Raw genomic sequence first — 14,808 nt, 5'->3', positions numbered from 1 at the left:
CTTTTCTGCCCTCTGCCTGGGACAATAGCCGGGGTACAGTAACACCACGCAGGAATCGCCGCAAGAAACGCCTGAAGCCGAGATATACGGAGATACAAGACATGGACCAATCAGAGGACTTCTCTTCCAGTCGTGATGGGACTCCAGGTTTGTCACAGCTGTGTATGTCTTACTCCCCTATAAAATTAGTTAAAGGATGATTGGCTGGTGCGTTGGTGTGTTTTGCTCTTTCTTTCCTATCTAACATCTATCGTCCAGTTCTCTCCTCCTTTTTTATTGTTTATTACTCTCTTGTAGTACCTCTAATTTTTGGCACTTATATGACCTTATTGTGTTGCCAGTGCTGTAAAAACTCTTACTAAAACATAAACCAATTAGTTCATTAGCATGCTGGCCTGTTCTGCCCTGCCTGTCATGATCAACTAGGGCTTAGAGGGATACAGCATCCCAGGAGACAGATTGAGATACTCGATGAAAAAGACTTCCCCACTCTGGTATCAAACTCATGTCTCCAGGGTGCAGTAGCAAAGAGCTTGGGTTGTTGCTCTGGAGATGCTGGTCCTAGGATTTATGTTCAGAAGATGGGACTAAGTTTCTCCTTTGTTTTATGATTTGAGATAGTTTTAGTTTTTGAATTGAGAACCAGTTTCATGAAATTAATTGCAGAAACAAAAAATTGAAAAAAGTAATATCATTTGTTTTATTTTTTCATGTCTGGAATTGATGATAACTCAGTATAGATCTTCTTGTAAGTTCTTTGAAGGGACTACTGTATAGAGTAGATATATGCATATTGTGTGACTGTATAACAATTTCTTTGATGGTAAGTCATAATTATTTCTACGAACTGTCATGTGTTTTAATAAAATTGAGTCTCATAGGATCACACCACGAGTTGTTTATATATAATATACAGTTAAACTTGTGTAAGACGGCCACCCATTGTCAAGGAGAAAAGTGGCCGCCTTAGGCAGGACTGATCAAGATGAAAAAAACAAACCATTCCCATCTGATGTCCCAATCGAAAGTAGCCGCATTGTTGTTGTTGTTGTTGGTTTGTATTTTGTTTGTAATTTTTTTGTTGTTGCTGATTTTGCACAAGGGTGACAATAAAACGAAATGTATCAGACGAGGAGGACCTTGTGCCATGTTAAAACAAACACATGGGTCGCCACCACTCGGAGAACGAGCGACGCTTCTGTCACAAGTTCATGTTGACGTCCTTTGTTACTTTGTTACAGACTGGGTAAACAGTGACCCCTCATCTCACTTACGATTTGTGTATGAGTTCAGGGTGGGGCTTATGGGTTATGAGGGATCACACACCTACCTCACCAGCAGCTGAAAATTGGTAGCTATTGGTCAACAGTAGGAGGGGCCTACGCAACATAATCGGTTGGAGGGACTACCTAACAACAACGACAGGTGATTGAATTACGACGGCTTGCCCACAACGCCAGGGGCCAATGCACAATTTGTGACAAAACGTGATGGAGTCACTAAGGTGGCCGTCTGAGACAGGTGTTATTGCTTAATGTGATAGGGGTTGTGTGTTAAAATATGGTGGCCGCAGCCGCGTTGGACAGGTGCCTGTTCTACACAGTTGAATTATATAGAAAAAAAGTAAGGGGGGAAATGGAAAGTGGCCGTCTTATAGAGGTGGTCGTCAGGGCAGGTTTGATTGTATATGTGAGGCAGTTTTGGTGAAATCAGGTGCTCGTCAAAATAATACAATTGAAGAAACCAGCTTTTTTCTGTTCGTTTGGCAGCTTTTATTGAATTTTTGTTTTATTGCCCATCAGCTTTTGAGTTCATTTTAAAACATATTTCTGTGTGGATTTTTGTGAAAAACGTTGCTTAAAGGCACAAAAAATGTAATTTTGTAGTTCCGAAGGACTCTCAAGTTTTGGAAATCACGTAACGTTGGCGACCATTTTCTCGCTAATTTTACCTCTGAAATCAGGCAACCACCTCTTCCTTCTGTCACAAATGTCTCAGCTTCTATTCTAGATAGACGAGTATTTTTTCATGGAAAGTAAGATGATAAACGAACAGGTTTTAAGATGATACCAATAACGCCATATACCCAAAAATTGACGAGTGCCTGATTCCACGGCGTTGTGACTCATATCTCCTAAATTACCTTGATTGTTTTGATAGAGGTGTAAAACAGTTATAATTATAAATTATCTAGATTATGTCAGTACGGGCATAAAACAGTTATGATTATGAATGGTCTAGTCTATATTGTGTCGATGGGGATTTAAAATAATTAGGAGACTGCTGAGAACATCGTGGAAGGAAAAGAAATCAAATGAGGTAGTGCTTGAGGAGGCCCTCATTGGACACTCATTGTTAAAAACAGTTAGGAAACGACAAATGCAGTTTTTGGGACACCTGAATAGATATAAAGGTCTTGAACATCTAGCTCTGAATAACAAAATCGAAGGCAAACGAGGCCGAGGTTGGCCTAGAGCAACCTACTTAGGGAACCTAAACAAATGGGTAATGGGGAAAGATCAGGGAAAAGTAGCTTTTTTAAGAGCATCCGAGCAGAGGAATGAATGGAGAACCATGATCGCCGATGTCTGTCGCAGATGGAGCACTGGGTGATGATGATGATGATAATTATGGTCTAGATTGTGTTGATAAGGGCTTTTAACAGGTATGATTATCAATGGTCTTGAGTGTGTCTATGGGGATTCAAAATAATTATAATTATTGATGGTATAGATTGTGTCGATGGAAATGTAAAACAATTATAATCGTGATTTTTTTAGTGTCATCTCCGGCTGCTCGACGTCAGAACCTTGAGGACCTGATGAAAGCGAGGCAGGACGACGTGCGGAAGACAATGAAAGAGGTGGAAGAACTGAGGAGGCATTACGGGCCTAACTGGCTGCAGGTTAGATCCTTTTTAAAAAATCTTACCCTCTCTTCTGGCTTCTTATACTCTTCTAGCCTGCTGTTTCCTTTTCCTTGTTGTTGTCATTGTTACTGTTGTTGCTGCTGTAGTTTTGAATGCATATTTCACAACACACAGGGCATATTGTCTTCAAGGGCAATACTGCCTTTCCCTTCCCTCCCACAAACGGGCTTAACTGGCTGCAGATGAGATCTTTTTTTCCCTTCTACTTGTTTCTTGCAATGTTTCGTGATGTTGTTGTTGAAATATAAATTTGTGTGACCTTGTACACGTTATAGGTAATTTCAAAAGTGAAACTCCCAAAATGTGAAGGGCGTTAAACCTGTATAATTTCGTATTTCGCCCGTAAGGTATATATTTAAAAACTAGTAGGAGAAGAAGATTGATAGAAGAATAGTCAACTACATTTGAGTTTTAGTTTGAGAATGGACAAGTTGTAGTTGCTCCAGCAGTAACAGTAGTGGGAATACCAGTATTAGTAACAGTAGTTTGAAGAAAAATAGCAGTTTAGTTGAAGTAGTAGTAGTAGTAGTACTTGATAGAAAACAGTTTCAAGCAGTAAAAGAAGTTTTTGAGAGAAACAGTAGTTTTAATATTATTATTAGCAGCTGTAGCAGCAGCTGAGATAGTAGTAGATGTGTTAGCAGCACTTGTAGAAGTAGAGTACTTTATAGAAGAATAGTGTCGAGACAAATACACGTACGTGCACATCAGCTTGTAGTCTTTGTCATTAATTGGTGTGAGAATTGTTCCAGGCCATTGAGGACAAACGGCTGTTTGGCAAAACACCACAGCTTCCTGCATCCTCCGCCAATTCTCCAAGCAACAATGAAGTACAAGGAGAAAAGTCTAAGGTGTCTGCCTCTAGCCCGTCAGTAGCTAATGAGGCACAGAATGGTGAGGCAGACAAGGAAAGTGGTGTAGAGGTCATTGAGGCTGTGAGCTCTTCAGCTGGCTTCCCAACAGAAGACGACTTATACCTCAATGAGACCGTGAACCCCATCATGAGTGCCATAGCCAGGATGGCCGCTGGTCATTCTGCTGACGAGACAGAGGAATCGGGCTCTGTTGTGAGATTCCCAGAGTTCACAAGTTCTTCAGGTCTTTCTCATCTCGCCACCACGCCGCCAAGCGGTCGAAGTGATTTGATCGTTAAGCCCACGAGTTTAACGATCGTTGGTCCGAAACATCTTCCACGGTCCTCCTCCCAAGACATGACGCACTCCACACCGGAGAAAATCCAAGTTCAAAGTCGGGATTTTTCTGCTGAGGATTTCCCTCCCACCGGTGACACTGATCAACTGGATGCAATCATCTCAACAGGGGAAGACAAGGACCTGCTTGACCGAAAATCGTCCTCAACAGTTCCCGTCAACTCTCAGGAGAGAGGTGGGGGGTCAAGACCCAAAGTCACCTCTCAGTTGTCGATGAGTCTGAAAGAAGATGACGAGGCGATGTCTTTGAGACTGGCCCTAGCCAAGCAGGTTGCCTCTTTGTCTCCCATTAAAGCGGCAAATGAGACAGAGACGTCACCAGTAAAGACCTCTGAGATGAGCATGTCGAAAAAGACTGTTGTAGACCGCAGTATGAGTGAGCTAGACTACAGTGCTGAAGATACAATGACCTGTGAGTATCACAAATTCGTATGAAGTGAAAATACAATTTTGAAAAAAGACCTAAAAACGTCTAATGTCACTCAATGTTACAAGTTTGCATTTTGTGAAAATAAAGCTTTGTTTACCTTTTTGAGGAAAAGAAAATAATTTTCTCAGTTTCTCAATTTCTTTTTTGTAAAAAATGAAACTTTGTGTACCTTTTAGAAAAAAGAAACTTCTAATGCTCCATGGTATCACAAATTTAACGTTTTGTTAATTAAAGTAAAATTTTGTTTATCTTTTGGAAAGAAACCTCTAAATCCTTTAAGTGTCAAAGTTTTGCATTTTATGAAGGTTAAACTTAATTAACCCTTTTGAAGGAAAAAATAACTGCCTTCTTTATGTCCCATGTAAAAAAATCACATTGCTATGTCGATATCAAAGTTTGCACAACATGATCTTTCTCAAATTAAGACGTAAAGGTGATTTTTAGCTTGAAAGTTGAACTACAAGAAGCTGGAAATGATTGTCGTATCTTCAGGCTTGAAATGCTATATATGTACGGTAATGTAGTACACATCGTCATGTTATTTCTTCTTCCTTTCTCATCTCTCCAAGTAGAAAGACTAGCAAAACGATATCTATAATACAGTAGATTGTTATATTGTAGGTTTTTTTAAATGACCATTATCATACTGGCTTTTCTTTACAATACAATTTATTGTATTTGTTTTCCTACTTTAATTATTTTATTAATTTTTTAAAATTTCACTTGTTATGTCGATTTTCTTTGTAAAAATTTGTATTGGTTATTTGGATAAATCATGATGTTTATTTTATGTTTCTTCATGTATTTTTTCACAGTGGAGGAAGAGGAAGTGACAGAGGCCATGTTTGTCTGTCTCCCTGGCAACCACATCATCATCGTCACGACGACGGCCTCGCTGCTGGTGGAGAAGGACATCTCGGGGAACATCACGCAGACGCTGGACCTGAGTGCCCTGACCTCTGTCCGAGAGGTCAAAGGGTCGGCGGAGGAGCCGGCTGATGGTGGGAAAAAGAACCGCTTGGGACGACGCAGCGAAAAGGTCGCCCAACAGGCAGATGATGCTCAACAAGTGCGCCTCATTCTGGAGTTTGATTACATGAAGAAGGATAAACAACGCAGGGATTACAGCCTGGAGAAAATGGACGCGAAGGTGAGGAGTTATCGACAGAGAGAAACATGGAGAGGTAGTGCCACTATAAAAAAAACATCCATGAGGGAAATTTTGGGTAACGGGGGGGGGGGGGGGGGGGGGGGGGGGGATGCTTTTCACTTTCACAGAACTCAGCCTTGGTGGAAGAAAACAAAGGGATAGAGATTATTGTTGTCGAATGTATTCTATAATACAATCTATTTCATAACATTATTGGAAAAGAAAGTCATGGCTCGATGGGATTAGGCGCTTGCCAATTTTTGGGCATATGGAGTTATTGGTATAACCTTAAAGCCTGTTTATTTGCCAGTGTCTTTATATTGTCAAAACAAATGCAGGGGGGGGGGGGGGAGGGGGGAGGTAGGAAGTTGTCGTTTGTGAAGGTGATTGTCTTATACAGGTGGCTATTAGAGCAGGTTCTATCTTACCTCACCTTATCATTTCTCATCTTATCATATCTCACCTCGTCATATGTCACCTCATTGGTCACACCTCATCTGGGCTCCTGTCCCCAGATTCTGTGCGAGCGGTTGCAGCCGGTGTTGGACAGCCGGGAGGAACAGGCCCGGACCCAGTCTCAAGTCACCATGCAGGTCAGTGTCCCTCATGACTGGTCAGTGTCCCTCATGACTGGTCAGTGTTGCTTTCGTTGTCTGCTCTTCCTTGATATTGCCTTATTATAATGGGACGTGTACAATTTCTTATCGCAGGCAAGCCGCTCCCAGTGGCTCGCACGCTCTCGGAACCTCTGTTCTGGTGAGACGCTGGCAGCGTCATGGGCACTTTGTTTTACGACGATTTTGACCTCGAATCACTTTATGGCAACTACAAGAAACAGGTGTCTTTAACTGGGAGTTCATTCATTAGATGAAGAACTATCAAAATAGTTTCACTTTCTTTGAATTAATTACCAATTTAAATACATATGTGTCACTTTTAGATTTCATACCTAAAAGACAGTCCCAGCATAGTGGGTTTACCCCCCCCCCCCCCGGAGATAAAGAGTTAATTACTTTAGTAGGTACCAGAAACTAAATTTTCAAAGTAGCTGTATGCTAAATTTATCAGTTCCATTTGAAAGGCCTATATCCACTGAGCATTTTGGTACCATTCTTTATCCTCTCAGTCAATTTTTAAGAAAATGGTAGTCGTTTAAAATTTGATCAAATTTGTTAAAGTCAGTCACTGGCTGCAACCCCATGTCTGACAGACAATAAAAGAGTATCAAAAGCACTAAACATCTCCACATTAACAGAGTACAATCACTATAACAAATATATGGAGCCTAATTTTTTTCAAGACTGTGAGATCATTACAAATCAGTATTTATCGCCTCAAACACGATGATCTGTCGTTATTTCGACAAAAACACCGAGCGTTGACCCGGCCGGCGCCGCACCGGCCCTCGCGGCGAGCGAGTCGGCTCTATACTGTAGTGTACCCAGCGTGGGGGGTCACATGCTTTCTGAGTCTCGCGGATGGATTGTGAAAAATAATTTCAAACTGATTACTTTATTCTAATAGAAAATAAGCTGATCTTTTTTAGATATATTTTTTAAGCCGGTATTTTACATCTTATGTGTAAAAAGTGATCTTTAAACATTTTGACAGTATTTTTTAAAGCTTTCTATTTAGACGCCAAAGGCCAAATACATACCACGAGAAAGCCCGTTTAAAGCTCTACAGTTCTCTGCCAATGAAAAGACGATATTTAATCATCCCTCATACTTTTTCAACCGGCCGACCACGCATTCCGACCACGAGGGGCTTCGCTTTCGTCGGCGATTCTCCAGCTCCTACTAATCGGACATAAAAACAACTTACACCATTGTAACGAGGAAAAGCTGAACATTTACAAGGTGTACGGCTTTTGGTGTTTTATAGCGAAAGAGCAAAGAAACAGCGATCGGAATTACCCCGATTTCACCAATACCACTCAGTCGGAAGGCCGCGAGTGCCCGTGAGGCCGTGTTTACGCTACCTAACTTTAGTGCCACTCATTAAATGGGGTAAGTTTGTTTTTTTCCCCATGTCTTTTCAGTGGAAATCTCTTACTTTTCCTTATCCAAACCAACAGATGCTGCTTAATTTTTTAATTATTTTTTGGGGGGGGAGAGTGAGGGTTTTTTTGGTTTTGATTTTTAGTGTCTCTGAAAAGACTGGTAAAATTTGCTCTAGTTAACTTATGTTACTAACATAGAAAAGTTTCTTTTGCTACTTGGATTGTCCTTAGCTTCATTAGTCTGATCACAGATGTATCCCCAGTTTGGAATTATGTGTAAGGATGGCCTATCCACTCTTAGAGTTCTTGTAGCTTTAAAAAAAAATTTTCTTCACTGAATTGTATCCATGGACTCATGTGGTTGTGTTTTGTGGCATTTAGTTCCCACCTCTGTATTTGAAGAATACTAAATAGGAAGAAGAGTGGATTGGGTGTCCAGCTAGCTACTGGAGGGGTGTGGGGAGTGTGTGAAGTGGTTTATTGTTCATGATATTGACACTGATCTCTGGATTCCTATGATGGAAATAAAGGCTCAAGGAATGAACAGGCAAAGGGGGTTCCAGTGGCTGAGTGGTTACTGCACCTCAACTCACAAAAATGCCAAGCATGTCAATGACAGGGGATTTAGGAGGTTGTCACTGGGATGTGTCTCTGCCCAGAGTGGCAGCAATGGTATCGATGTGTTTCTCTTTACTGGATTAACGAAGCAATACTGTTCTCTTTGTTTTCAACTCACTTTTTGACTGCTGTTTGACAGTTTTGAAAGTATGTAACCTGTCTTTTTTTTTTTTTTCATTTGTTGTTTCTATATGTCTTTTGCTTCTTCTTATGATCATTATTTTGTCAGTGTGAATGCATTTTGCTTCCATTCTTAGTGTCTGAAGTGTAACAGAAGATTTCTTAAACATGAGCTGGTCCACAAGAGCCAGCCTTTACCCACTTCCGGCAGTAGCAAGGATCTTCGCTCCATGCAACATTTGATGGGTAAGAACTTTTGGCTTATATGTCCAGAATTTGTTTTCCTTGAGAAGCCAAAAACAGTTGAATATGGCTACTTGTTTGTAAATTTAGCAGGTCTCTGGGGAATGTACATCTCTAGTCTCAAAAAAATTATTATTATTATTTTTTAAATGAAGACTTCTGCTTTCCTTCACGTGTTCATATGTACTACTGCTATGTTATCCATGTACAACTTCTAGATATGTCACTAGTACATGACTAAGGCTTATAGCCATTTGTAATAAACAGGTTTTAATGGAAAAATGGAACAAGCCAAAGAATAAATGAAAGAGAACAAAAACAAAATTTGAAAATTGTGGCAAATGCCATTTTTCCTAAGTATTCTTCCTTTATTTTCCATAAATTTATTGACTTTTCTTTTGAGGTAAATTGACCCTAATGTGCACTGAATACATTTGCTATGTAAACGTTTTACGCTGCACAAATATAACCGTAGGTATTTTGATTTATTTTGTTGAGCTCCTTTGATTTCCAATATTTTTCTGTCAAGGCAAAATGAGCCCATATGACACCACGGGCCTTAAATGCAGAAGCATTTTCTTCCTAAAACCCCTTATCCCCCTAAAATATTACCATAATTACCCAAAATATAACCATAGTTTCTTAGATGGGTTTCTTTATTGTTTGTTTTTTATTTTTATTCCTTTTATTTCTCCAGTAAGCACATACCTCGTGCCCTGATGTGTCCTTAATGCAGGAGTAGCTTTACCACAGAACTTTATGCACTGCACAAATATGACAACAATTAAGTTGGTTATTTTTATAACTCACAAATATTTTTTTCTTAAAGTAAACTGACCTTTTTTTAAAACAATAAATGTTATAGCATGTAATTTGTCATAGAAATGTTAATTCACATGAAATATAACCATAGTGAGGTCAATGAGTTTTCAAAATTTAAAAAAAAAAAGTTTTTCTGTAAAATTCCCAAATGTCTTCCCTCCAGGCAAGCCCACGTTGATGTGTCCTAAATGTGGCAGCAGCATCATCATTGAGCTGGAAGTGTCATCGGTCAAACCGGCGGCCTCCACGACCACACGTAGCACGGGCTCAGCCACTTCCACGCCGGCCGGCTCCTACAGCTCCACATCGGGGTATATAGAGCATTCCAGGAAGGGATCAGCGGGGACGGTGGTGGCGGGGGTCAGACGCAGGAGTCAGGAGTGAGTGCTGGCGGTGGTGGTGTGTGTGTTGTTGGGGGAAGGGGGGATACTTTTTCAATGAGAACCTTTGGGGACGGGGGGGGGGGGGGGGGGGGGGGGTTAGAAGGGAGGGTCAGTTGAAGATACCGTCTTGAATTTCAGATATTTTTAATGGTGAATCACGCACAAGCATATACTCTTGCGCACACAAACACGTATACTCACACATACGCACACACACACACACACACACAGCACACACATACCTGATCTTTCTCGCTTTGATATATGTTTTATCATTAAAATGTTGTAACCATTTCCTTAGCTCAGCTTTGATTTGCTTTTTGTAGAGTTTTTTTTACAGCATTCAGACCATGCATCACACTCTCACTTACTCACACACTTCTCTTGCCTCCCCGGATCTTTGTTGCTTTAAAATATGTTGTCAGAAAAGGTGCTATAACCTTAATTTCAGGGCTGCTTCGTTCAATTTTTAAAAAATCTTCGCAGCGTACAGATTATGAATCCTTCTCTCATACTCACACACTTTTCTGTCTCCCCCCCCCCCCACCCCTCAATCTTTATTGCTTTTCAATGTTGCTTCATCACAAAATATGCTGTTGCCATCAATTCAGTGGTGCTTTGATTCAGTTTCATTCATTTTCAGAGCATTCAGATTATGAATCACACTCCCACATACATGCGCTCTTTCCCCCTCTCCATCGTTCTTTCTTTGAAACATTTTGTCACAAAATAATATGCTGTGACCATTAGCATAATGAATCACATACTGACACAAACATTTCCCCCCTCCCCCAGTGTTTACTCCCCAGAGTCGTCTGGTATAGTGACCGCCAGTGCGATTGGTCGGAAACTTTCCTCTGGTTCCCTGGACCTCTCCTCTCCCTCCTCTAGGAAGGGCAGCCAAGCTGGGGGCTCAGTGAGGTCAGCTGGAGGGCTACCCACAGGGTAAAAGAGTTCATCTTTTTGATTTTACTCTAAAATATGGAACTACATGCCCACATATCTGTATACTGATATGGACACATTTTACTTTAAAATATAGAGCTACATGTATACATACCCTTTTACGTATAATATTTTGCTTTAAAATATAGAGCTACATATTATGTACATACCCTTACCCTTATTTGGACATGCCTAGCATAATTTTTGCTGGAAGTATTTCACAGGGACAGTAAAGCAATAGCTTGGTGCTCCATACCTGGGATTGAGATAATGTAATGATAAAACTTCTTTGAATGGGTACGCTTTTCAAGATGAACTTTTTCTCTAACATGGTTTCGTAATAAGATGATGTTTTTGGTGTTGACTGCTTTAGAACAGACTAAAACTTTGAAAACTGTGCAGTCTCAGAAAGTGATCAGATACAGTGATGTTCATAGAAAATGGTTGGTGGAGCATGGAAGAGAAAGATAAACATTGTTTTGACTAAGAACATTAAGTGACAGAAAATGGAAAAATGTGCTAGTAATAGTAATCATATTTCACTTTTCTGCAGCGCTCGAGACTCCAGGTCTTCCAGCACTAATAGTACAAGGGAGAGAAGTGGTGCGTTTTCTGCTGCATTGAAGCCTGGCAGACGTAGTTTCATTGGTGGATTTAGTATCACGAATGTAAGTTAACAAAGCTGGGCCCTGAACAAGCCCAACCTTTAGGTATTGTATCTGTACGTTTGTGTTTTTGGTTTTTTTAAAATGTAAAAGTGTTTTAAAAATCATAGAAAATCAATAATAAATTGTAAAGCGTATAGCCTAGATCTTACTTTTATGTATAAATACAACCTATGTTTCTTCTTCTTCTCAGTATCATGTGTTATAGCTGTGCATTTCCTCTGATGACGGCTCAGCCAGTTCATTCCAGTTTGCTGTTTTATCCCTGGGGGGAGTGGGACTTACAGTGTGGCAGCCGTAAAGATGCATATTTGATGTGACCAGTCAAAAGACGTTTCAGTCGCCCCAAACACTTTGTTTGCCCAATCCAATGTGCCCACAGGATGCGAATATGCTGTCTGTCACTTTTATTGTGCTGCACGAGGAGCAGCCTCGCCAAACATCTGGTTGTCTAGATGTGTCTTTGTTATGATGATGCAAGCTGTCTAGGCTTTCCTATTGTCTAGCTTTACCTGTTTGTGTGTTTCACGGATTGAAGCGTGTGTTTAGAGGAAGTGACTGCATTTGAACATCTATATTATATAGTGAAAAACCTGTTATATGACAAAACGGTGCACTTGAGAGCTTACCTTTGTGTGGTGTACGTTTAGGCGGGGACTGCTGTATCATTGGCTTGTGGGAATGGAACTGGCATCTTTTGTGTATAAAGTGAAGAGCTAAATTATTTCCTGAGATGACAAGTTTATTTTACTACATAATTATAGTTTAGTTGCGCAAACGCAAGGTCACTTCCTCTAAACACATATGTATAGTTGTAAAAATAATTATGCAATTTTCTCAATTTTAAGGAGTGATATGTCTTTGAAATAGGTTCGGCACATCTTCAATAAGTAATTTTTGTTTGTTTGTTTTGGCACATGTTCAGTGAGTTTTTGTTGTGTATGTTTGGGCTCATCCTCAGGGAGTTGTTTGTTTGTTAGGGCAATTGTTCATTGAATTAATTATGTGCATTTGTTTGTGTTTCTTAATTCTCTTAGTTAATTGCTTGTGTTTGTTTGTGTTTCTTAGTTCATTGAGCTAATTACATGTGTATGTTTGTGTGCTGTGTGTTAACAGAGTGACACAGTACCCTCAGAGCGAGAAGAGCTGGTCTGTGTGGAGGACCACTTTGGCGAGGAGGCGGGAGAAAGTGACCTCACCCTGTCCACTCAACTGGCCGCAATGACCACCAGCCTGAGGGGTGTCCCGTCCACTCGAGGGCCTGCGGCGTATGTGCCCAGATCCTCGCTGTCGGAGGGGACCAGAGGCGGGGACTGCGGTGGGAAGAAGACCATGATGGACAGTGGCTTTGAGAGTGGGATTGAGGTGGATGCTGGACGCCCCTCAGGAATGTAAGTTGGTTTGTTCTTTTTTTGCCACTGAAGGTTCATTAGATTTTATCAGTGCAACGGACTATTGATAATAGAAAAAAAAATTTAAACCTGTTATGTTATTGTATATATATGCAAACATATTTTAATCGTGTGTGAAATTTGTTGTGTGGGTCCTCTAGTATGGTTTGCTCCTTCTTCCTTATCAAACATTTGTCGTCCTAATCTCTCCTCCTCATTTTTTGTGTTTGTTACGCTCTTGTAATACTTCTAATCTTCGGCTCTTATGTGACCTTATTGTGTTGAAAGTGCCGTTAAACTCATACTAAAACTAGAACTTAAATTGTTTCGTCAGAGGGGGCGTAGACCATTACAGTTACAATTTTTCTGACCCAAGTTTGTTCATCCTCCTGTAGGAAGCATGGCTCAGACATGATGAGGAGCTGGGCAGGCCCAAGCAGTGTCACCTCAGGCAGTAGTTGTGATGGCCCTATCACCTCCTTCCAAACTCTATCGGGGCATCCAGCCTCCCAAATGTCAAAGGACAATGACTCGGCCGCGGCCATGAAAGAGAGGCAGCCTGACAACAACTCTAAAGAGCGGGGAAGAACGGCGTCGAGGGTATCAGCCGAGCTGAAGAACTTGGCCACCATGGAGGACTACGTCAACAATCTGGTGGAGGAGGGGCGGAGCTTAGGGCAGAGGCGGGGCTCTACTGACAGTAAAGGGCGGAGCATAAGCATCACTCAATTCCTGCGATCATCAGCCGGGGTGGGAGCTTCAGGTGTGGGAGGGGGGCAGGGTCCGGACTCTACCAAGTCTGGCATGGATGAAGGAGAAGGTCACCTCCAGCGCTCAGTCAGTGGGTCTAGTATCACAGTCCTGCCCAACCCTGGCACTGCAGCAGCAGATGTAGTGGACGCAGGGCTGACCGCCCCACAGACATCCAGCAACTCTCTCTCTTCTCAGGTCACTTTCCAGGTAAGGATTTGTAGAGAACACATGAGGGTGGTTGGAAGGTGCTGCTGGTAGATCCTACTTCTTTTCATACCCTCTGTTATTTCTCTCTTTCTTTTTCTTAGCACAAAAGACTGCTTTATTCTGTAGCAGTCATTGCCCATCTGCATCTCTTTATTCAAACAAAATAGAGAGCATGTGTTGGTAGTGGAGGAAGGGTGGGAGAAAGGGAATTGAGAGTGGGAAGGACAGGGGGGACAGATGGAAGGTGTAGTTGGGTTGGAAAAGAAGGAGAGTTGGGTCTAGTTAAGAAAAGGATAGCTGGGAAATGGGGAAGTAATTTTCAATATTTTATTACCGATTAAAAAAAATTTTGTTTCATTTTACCTTGATATGGTTACTGAAAAGGGCCACAGATAAAACGATGCTGCAAGTTTCGTCCAAAGTCCAAACTGTAATCAAGTTTACTTTGTATATTTTTTCTGTCCTTCTTCTGTTTCTGTCTATTGTCTTGGTTTTTATTTTCCAGCTCTGAATGACCGTTATTGTGTTAATTTGCTTCTCTGTATCAAAACAAACTGAACGTATTGGAAAATATTTCCATCATTTTCTCCTTTATGGTGGATGCATAATATTGTAGAAAAATTGTCAATGAGCCGGTTTTCTTATATTTTGTCTGGTATTAGATTCCTCCCATCTGAACAGAACATTTTGGAACATTTTAATGCCCTTAAGAGTTAAATTTATCTCCTATGATTAAAAGACAAAGGCTGGTTCCTGTTTGAAAGCTAATATTTGAAAAATATGAAGGTTCAAAAGAATGGCTCCTGTATCCAATTTAACATTTTTTTAAAATAAAAAATTTTCATACAAGTTCCCTACAGTATGTGATTATTTTGGAAAATTCTATTGCTCAAGAAAGTTTTTTAAATTTCAACTGTCTTCTTTTTTTTTTTTAAATAC

The 14,808-nt window shown here is 40.7% G+C and overlaps 1 protein-coding gene across 1 annotated transcript in view; it reads left to right on the top strand.

The window, feature by feature from the left end:
- LOC101855476 overlaps nt 1-14,808 on the top strand; it is a 56,977-nt gene that overhangs the window by 30,030 nt on the left and 12,139 nt on the right. The window contains exons 12-22 of the mRNA XM_005094398.3: nt 29-147; nt 2,781-2,905; nt 3,682-4,552; nt 5,386-5,720; nt 6,236-6,313; nt 8,598-8,706; nt 9,689-9,905; nt 10,704-10,853; nt 11,407-11,521; nt 12,635-12,909; nt 13,305-13,869. Of these exons, the coding sequence (XP_005094455.1) occupies nt 29-147; nt 2,781-2,905; nt 3,682-4,552; nt 5,386-5,720; nt 6,236-6,313; nt 8,598-8,706; nt 9,689-9,905; nt 10,704-10,853; nt 11,407-11,521; nt 12,635-12,909; nt 13,305-13,869 (2,959 nt within the window). The remainder of the gene's footprint in view (nt 1-28; nt 148-2,780; nt 2,906-3,681; nt 4,553-5,385; nt 5,721-6,235; nt 6,314-8,597; nt 8,707-9,688; nt 9,906-10,703; nt 10,854-11,406; nt 11,522-12,634; nt 12,910-13,304; nt 13,870-14,808) is intronic.

This window comes from Aplysia californica, unplaced genomic scaffold (genome assembly GCF_000002075.1).
Source record: "Aplysia californica isolate F4 #8 unplaced genomic scaffold, AplCal3.0 scaffold00081, whole genome shotgun sequence".
Taxonomy (NCBI): domain Eukaryota; kingdom Metazoa; phylum Mollusca; class Gastropoda; order Aplysiida; family Aplysiidae; genus Aplysia; species Aplysia californica.
The sequence above is the reverse complement of the archived record's forward strand: the minus strand, read 5'-3'. Positions and strand labels throughout refer to the sequence as shown.